At 33.9% G+C, this 8,409-nt stretch overlaps 1 protein-coding gene across 1 annotated transcript; it reads right to left on the bottom strand.

The window, feature by feature from the left end:
* Positions 1 to 838: 838 nt before the first annotated feature.
* On the bottom strand, positions 839 to 7,108 carry Tdrd15 (tudor domain containing 15). The gene has a single exon (XM_027937776.2). It carries the CDS (start codon positions 7,106 to 7,108, stop codon positions 839 to 841), a length of 6,270 nt encoding a protein of 2,089 aa, XP_027793577.2.
* Between the last annotated feature and the right edge of the window lie 1,301 nt (positions 7,109 to 8,409).

The raw sequence follows: 8,409 nt of genomic DNA, 5'->3' as shown, positions 1-8,409 counted from the left end.
GGCTGGGCTCAAACTTGGCGATCCTCCTGCCTCAACCGCCCAAGTTGGTGGGATTACAGATGTGCACCACCACACCCAGCTTCATGTGAAACACTTTCTAAGAGTACATCAATAAAAACAAGACACCTCTATTCACTGAAAGAATGTGACCTATTATTGTGCTGGTTATAATATGGGAATATGGAATAAATTCTATTTATAAAGTCAGAACAATAATTAAGCAGGGACAGTCATTATAGCCTACAAAATCCTCAGTAATTAATCCACTGAGAAAATGAATATAATCAGATGATACTACATTATATAAAACCAGATAATACCATAGTACATAAATATTAAAATTTTAACATTTTAGAATCAGTCTGATATCTAAAAGGCTTAAGAGAAAATATGCTAGAGTTGGTTTACTCTATATATTTTAAGTGTTTAGCAACATCCCTGAAGCACACTCAAGGAAACTTGGAAGATAAAATTCATCTTACATAACAGAAATTTGGCTCTTCAAAATCAGCCTGGGAAGTTCCCTAACAATAGCATGATTTATCAACCTGAAATGTAGGGATCTTGGGAGTTTTGTGAAACCCTTGAAATAATTTGTAAATGTCATGCCAGTGTGGTTAAAGTCCTCAACTTTCATTATGTTCTAAAAAGTTCACCATTCAAAAAGGTGAAAATATTGAAACATTTTATAATCCAAATTATTATACCCAGTATATCAATTTACTCATATTTTCAATTGTTTCCTTGCAATTTGATATTTTCAATTTGGGTTATTTCAGCACATGTGAACTTAAAAGAATCAAAAACAGAGTCTAAAGAATCTACTTATAAAAAATGGCTACTTACCCTGTAAATTTTCTGATATAATTTTTTCATTAACTTGCAATGCTTTTACTCCTATCCTTAAATCCAATGTGTTATTTTCTTGTACTTCTTCAGATGGTAGTTTTTCAAAAATGCTTTCAATCCAGTTGGTATTATTTTTCAAACAATCAGGCAGTTCCCAAAATGAAGTTGCTGCACATGTATCAAACATAGTGGTACTTTGGGGATTATGTTTTCCACTACCAACTTTATTTCTCAGTGTTAAATTTCTAGAAGCCAATTTTTTCCTAATATGTATTTTCCTTAAGAGGCTCTTATAGACATCTTTCCTTTTTATAGGTTTCTGCTTTTTAAGCTTTTGGTTCTCAGCACACGTACAATTTATATGTTCTTTTCTGAAACAATTTTGATCTAACAATGCACAAAAAGGCTTATTCTGTAATTTATATTGGATTTTAGTAGATCCAGTAGTCGTAATTACATCAAGATGAGCTGAATCCTTAGAATACACTGCAAGACCAGATGCAACTAATATATCTGCCAAACTGTTTTTCTCATGAAAGACATCTACTTTCAGTTTTGTTTCAAAACCGCATTCCCTAAACTGAAAAACTAAGCCTGGTTTGCTAAGAAAATCTTGAAAAAAACTTTTGACTTCTTCATTCCAATGTTTCCCTGTAATAGGTGAGATGCCATGTAAGATACATGGATAACTCAGCCTTGGCAAATTCAGAAGTTCCTCAGGAACAACTTTAAGATTTATTATGTCTGAATAAGCTATATAAAGAGAAAATCCATAGTCAATGAACACAAGATGTAAAGACCTATCATGGACTTCAGAAATTTCTACTCTATTCCATTGATCTTCCAACTCATATTTGAATAAACAACTAGAACCAGGAATTATGAGCTCTTGAGGCAATGTTTGTAAGGTTTCTGGTAGATCAGAAAGCAACATAAATATATTTTTCATTGTGTCAAAGAAATCCTCCAACTGAACGCAGAAGTCTGAAGGATCAGAAACAGCAGTGGCAATACCAGAATACTGCCTACCATTTTGGAGTTGTGCCCAAGTAAATGATCTTATTGCACATGATGACATAAGAGTCTGAGATTCCATGTTGAAAATTATTCCTGAAGATTGAAGTTTGTTTTCTTCAACCCGATCCATATTGAAATTTAAATATTCCAAAAGTAACATGCCATCTACCAAAATTTCTACTTCCCAAGCAGAGTCTAAATATTTCAGGAAGAGAACATTTATTTCCAAATGAGCAAATAAACACACAATGGACTCAAATGGTTTGTTCCTAGAATTTTCAAACCAAATCCATTTACAAGGCACAGCTTGTTGTGGAATATTTCTGATTTCACCACTAAGCCCCTTGGTATTATTTAAAGGCACTACTTCACATCTACCATGATCTACTAAAAAAACAAGCACTTTCCCATCAATACACTTTTTTTCTACTTTTGATCGGTACCACTTTAAAGTTTTTTTAGATTTTGCCAGGCATTCTGAACCTTTTTCAACATTTTCCATTGATAAGAAAGAGGGGTTTTGTTCTTCTTTAGCAATTAATAATGTTAAATCTGATAAGATTTTTTTATTTTTGGACAACTTCACATAAAATCTTCCACTCTTTGAAACATAAAGTATTTCAGCTTTTTCAAGCTGACCGGGTTTTAACTCCTCAAAAGGAATTTTCACCAGCTCTTGGTAGGAAGGCTGAAGGCTCACAGAACTTTCAGATTCACTTGATCTTCCTTTTTTCAATTCATTATCAACACCAAGACTCACCTTCTGAGAGACAACAGGAGGCATTTGCAATACTGTCTTCTGCAGTTTTGAACATGCTGTCCATTTCAGTAGTTCATCAATGACACATTTGTCATCACAGATTATATTTACTTCCCATTTCTGGTCATGCTTTTTCAAAAATTCACAAGAAACTGTTTTGTTATTTACTCTTGAAGCAAAATAATCCACAGTTTTGCTGTCCCATATTTCATCGGGCTCATTCCATTTTACTCCACTAAGAAAAGAATGGATTCCTAGTGGAGGAATAGTTAAGAATTCCTTCTTAAGTTCATAAATTTTAGATGTGCTTACTATTGCGGTATTGCCATAATCTATAAATTCTACTTCAAAAGAATTATCTGGCAAAATTTTCTTAATTACTGCTCTGTAAATGGCACTGTCACCAGAGTACTCTGCAACGACAAGATCTCCCACCAGCAGTTTAACTGAATTTTGCTTTTTCACTCTGTTTTCTTTTCTTTCATTTAGAGCATCTGCAAGTCTAAGGATTATATTTTCACTCTCCGCAAGCTGAATATGAAAACTTGCTGGATTACTGATATTAGATACATACCCTTTTACTTGAGCATTCAAGTAAATTTGGGGTTGAGGAAGGTCTTTGGTCTGTGGTCTAATAAGGTTATGTGGGTTTTGTGAGGCTGTTTGAGTTAACCCACCAATAAATGACTGAGATACAACCTTTACCGATTTTTGGCCCACATCACTTTCATCAAGAATATGTTCAGGTCCAGGGACAATTTTTACACTTTTATTTTTAAGTCCATCATTCAATGACTTCTTTACTTTGTTTTTAGACACAGGTTCAATTTTGTAACAAACTGATGGTTTCAAAAGCCTGGCATATATACTTTTAGGATGCACTAATTTATCAGTTTTGTTTTCAGAATATGTTACTAGACTACTTTTGCTTTTCACATTATGGTGATAGTTTTTTTCTATTTTGCTTTTCAAAGAAGCAGCAAGCCTCTTATTCTCACTTAATTTATGAGTCTTTTCCCCATGTTGTGCTTGGTCAGAATGTTTTTTTCCATAAGCATGAAGCAACATTTTAATTTTCTGATTTATATGTTGATACCCATCATATAATTCTATACCAAGCTGGCCATCTGACTCCCTGGACAATATTACTGCCTTCAGTGGTTTTCCCAAGAAATTGTTTTCAAACCAGCTATTGATTTCTGCTGGAATATCTATGTCTCTAAGATCTGATAAAAAACACTTAATAGCTTGCATAGGTATAAATAGCAACTCTGGAAACTGACTTGAAATGGCCCTCAACATGTTTTCTTCTACTAACTGCTTATTTCCAAAATCCACAAAATAGACTAGAAAGTCAGATGATGAATCTGTTTGCTTTGCTAAAGCTCTATATGAGAGACCATCCTCCACATATTTACAGATGCACAACCTCATTTTATTAGAATCATATTTTGGACAATTTTTGAGGCTAATCATCTCTGTGATTTTTGTTTCTACCATCTCCAGATCTTTATCATTTCTACTAAGCTGGCAATAAAACTTTTGGGGACTGTATATATGAGATATATACACTTCTTCTTCACTTCCAATTTTTATGTTAAAGGAAGAATAATAGAAACTGTAAAGACTAACTGAGGATGAAAGTGGCTTTGATAACATGCTATATTGTGCAGAGCCACAATTAATAAATTCTTTTGCACTAGTAAATGAGGATCTTAAATCCACTAAATTACATAAACAGTTTGGATGTTTAAGAACTAAAGCATAGATAATACAAGTCAATAATCCTTTAGATGAAGTAATAAAATTTCCAAAGTCTCTGGATGTTTCTCTTGTCCAACTAAATAATTTACAACTAATGGGTTCAACTAAACAGTTAAGACAACATCTGAAGGCTTGACCTTCTAAAAAAAGAAAATGTGGATTAATTGCACAAAGATCTTTAATTAAAACTCTTTCTTGGTAACCATAGTCAACAAATATTACATCAACTTCTTTTTTTGATACATGAGTCAAAACAGCAGCTCTATACCACTTCCTATCTTTGGAATACTTAGCAACACAAGCAATCTGACCAATCTGATAAGGATCAGAATGAATGCTATAATAATTCTGTATTTGTTCCATCAGTAATTTTAGGTCTTCTAACTTACATTGTAGCTGGCATGAAAAATCACCTGGGCCATAATAATAAGAGCATTGAACTTCAAGAACTGTTCCTGGTTTAAACATATATTCCTTATAAGTCCGTGATGACCTAGGTGCCACAGACAAGGTGAAAATTTTTTTTAAATCTGAGAAATTAACAGTTGGTGACTCAGACAAAGGTGAGCAATTTTCTTCCAGCTTATTTGATTGATGCTTTTTAGACTTAGGTCCTTCAAGAAGGGCAGACATGGCTTTCTGAATATTAACTTTGTTATTAGATTTTAAATTTAAAACAGAATATTCACTTACAGATTTTGGAAAACATTCGGGTTCTACTTCCCAATATTCTGCATATCCAGCTTGTAACATAAGAGAGACAACATCAATATTTTCTGAGGCTTCGATACTCTGAATATTTACAGTGTACTTGTCATCTTTTTTTGCTATAACTTGAAGCAAAATTTCTTTGTTCAAAACAATTTTTTTAAAATAATCAGTTGCTGCCTTTACCCATAAATCTTCAACAGGAAATATATGTGCAAGTGAACAGCACATGGCTAAGGCAGGCAACTCAGAAAATTCTGGAAGCAAAATTTTTACATCAAAAAATGGTATGGAATCAGTATTTCCATAATCCAAAAAATAAACATTAATCTCATAACCATTAATTTCAGTTATGACAGCTCTGTAAAAACATCTGTCCTTGCTGTATCTAGCACAACAAAATAATCCAGGTTCAGGATTTCTTAGAATTAGTTCATCGTTTTCACACAAATCATAAAATTTGTTTATATTTTTCATTATATCTTGAAATTCATTCTGATGGGCATTGGTACGCACCCAAAAATTTGATGGGTTTAATACATATGCTACAAAAGCTACGTAGGCAGCCTCCATCTCCATTTCTACAGTTTTAATAGGAAAACCTACTTTTAAAATGTCTCTTTTATTTAGATAGTGTACTGACTGTTCAGTATTTCCAATAAAACCTTCAGTTGCAAAGCTGTTTACATCAGAAGTACTTGTCTCACTCAAAGTATTGGAGATTTTTGGATCAGACACTGGACAAAATACTTGAGTGTCTACAGTCTTCAGCAGACATTTAGAATTAATTGTAGACTCTTGAGCTTGTAATGTTACATAATACAAATGCTCATCCTTATTGAAGCAATCAATGTGTGCATATACTATTTGTCCTAATAAGGCTTGTTTAAATACACTCAGTTGAAGTTTTCTCGCATCTCTATCTGGACTGTGTAAATATGTCAGAGAACATGGAAATGAAAATAATGGTACTAAAATAAAATCCTGTTTCAGCTTCTTTACGTGAATTGAGGGTATAGCCTCACTACTGCCGTAATCCAAAAACCAAATTTTTACTTGATTATTGGGCAAGAGTTGTTGAAGAATTCCTCTATGCCACTGTCCATTTCTCCTTTTGGCAACACAAAGTAGTCCAAAATTATCACATGTGGGGCTAGTTTCTTGACTGATAATATCATAATGCAAAGTCATACATACTGTCAAGTTTTCTAGCTCTGGAATCCATTTAATTAATTGACAATAAAACTTACTTGGGCTCAATGCTGATGATACCTTTACACTTTCAAAACTTCCTACTGACAAAGATGGCTGCAAATTATCCAGAATATGTTGAACATCAAGTAAAGTATCATTATTACTTAATGGTAATTCAGATTCTTTATGTTGTAATAAATCTGGCATTTGTTGAGGGAATTCTTTTAACATTTCCACAATAAGACGAAATGAATCTCCATCAATAAATCTTCCTAATTGCAATTCAAGAGCCTGGGATATAACTTTTGGCACTTCAAGAAGAATCATTTGCAAAGGCAAAATAGCTTGCACATAACCTTTCAGTTGTATTCCTACTAATGACTTGAAATAATTCAAAGCCTTAGGGGACCATTTTTCCCCAAGTGGAAGTATATTGGCAAAAATTCCAAATACTACGCGTGGTGGTAGATCAAATAAATTATCACAGGCTGAAGCAACATGCATACTATCAACTCTTAGCTCTTCTCCACGATCTATAAGGAGTACCGTGTACAGTTCATTTTTCTTGTCTACAACTCTTCCTCTCTGCCATTCTCCAGTTGCTCTTTCTTCTACCAAACAAAGTTCATCAATGTTTACATTATTTTTTACTTTTGGAATATGTTGTATTTCCCTCTGCAATATGTGGTAGTCAAACTCACATTCACTATTATTTCTGCCTTGAAATTTCACCAGAATATTCTTGGGAAGACATTCAATATGTGATACTGTCAGATCCACATCTAAAAATGTCGGGAACAGAGATGTAGAATCCATTTTCTAGAAAGCAAATAAGTACGAATTAGCTTCTAAACAGATAACTTCCAAATTAAATACAATGAGCCTTACATAAATTTGGTATATAAACATGTCTTAAAAATAATTCTATGCCCGTATTTCATCAAATTAAACACGCTGGCAAAAATTATATATACCAGACAAGATATTAGTTAGATAAACAAAATATAACTGTCCACTACCTCCTGCATTTTTTAAAAAATCCACTGAAATAACAAGAAATCAAAATAAAAAATAAGGAGGAGTCAGACACGATAGTGCACACCTGTAATCCCAGTGACTCAGGAGGCCGAGAAAAGAGGACTGAAAGTTCAAAATCAGTCTCAACAATTTTTCAAGACCCTCAGCAATTTAGCAAGACCCTGGGGATATACTTCAGTGGTAAAGTACCTCTGTACTCAATCCCTTGTACCTCCCCCTGAGAAAAACAGGGAAAATATGTGTCATCACTGGTAAACAGGAAAGAGCAATCTTTATTTCTCAGAAAACTTAACCAATTTCTATTAGATATTAGATGTAATATGACAGAAAGTACCAAATAATTCTCGTAGAGGCCTCCTCTACCTCCTTTGAGAAAAGACTTTCCCTTCTGTAGATTCCTTCCAACAACCCGTATTCCAAAAGAGTGAGTGCAAGAAGCAAAGGAAGATGATGAACCAGTGAGGGCACACTCCATGCTGTGTTAATCAGCAATATTTGGACCCTATTAGAACCATTACGCAACCCCAGGATTCTTTTTTGATTTGAGGGCAACAGACTGAGACCTAGACACCATTAAGGGAAGCGAAGCACAGAAAGACACTGAAACAGGTTAGGTATATCCAGGTCTTGTCACTGGAATGGCTGGCCACAACAGGGGGAAAGAGGAAGACATTTTTAGCATACAAGCAAAATCTCTCTACCATAGCTAAACTCCAGATTTGGGGGAATCTAAAAATAGTAAGGTATAAAATATTTCCCAAATTCACTCAAGAACAAGTACCTATAAGAGAACACAGCTCAACTCTTCCTTGACCAAGTTAACAGTTGGCACATATCAATTTCCATCTATGAGGATAAAAGCACTGAAACTTAAAAAAAAAAAAAAGTGAGAGGATCTACTTAAAAGAAACCTTGGAAATTTCCCCCCTCCCCCCAGGAATAAGTGAATTGAAAGAAACAGAAAATAATTTCTTTCCAAAAATCTGATTCCTCTTCTCAAAAGCATCAAAAAAGGATAATGCATTTTTATCAGACATAGTAGTCATGAAGACATAACAACTGAGATTAGGAAAATATAC

The sequence above is a fragment of the Marmota flaviventris genome, chromosome 14 (assembly GCF_047511675.1).
Source record: "Marmota flaviventris isolate mMarFla1 chromosome 14, mMarFla1.hap1, whole genome shotgun sequence".
NCBI lineage: Eukaryota > Metazoa > Chordata > Mammalia > Rodentia > Sciuridae > Marmota > Marmota flaviventris.
The sequence above is the reverse complement of the archived record's forward strand: the minus strand, read 5'-3'. Positions and strand labels throughout refer to the sequence as shown.

What these genes read in the sequence shown, in the direction of transcription:
- Tdrd15 (XM_027937776.2), bottom strand. Translation starts at nt 7,108, where the DNA reads ATGGATTCTACATCTCTGTTCCCGACATTTTTAGATGTGGATCTGACA.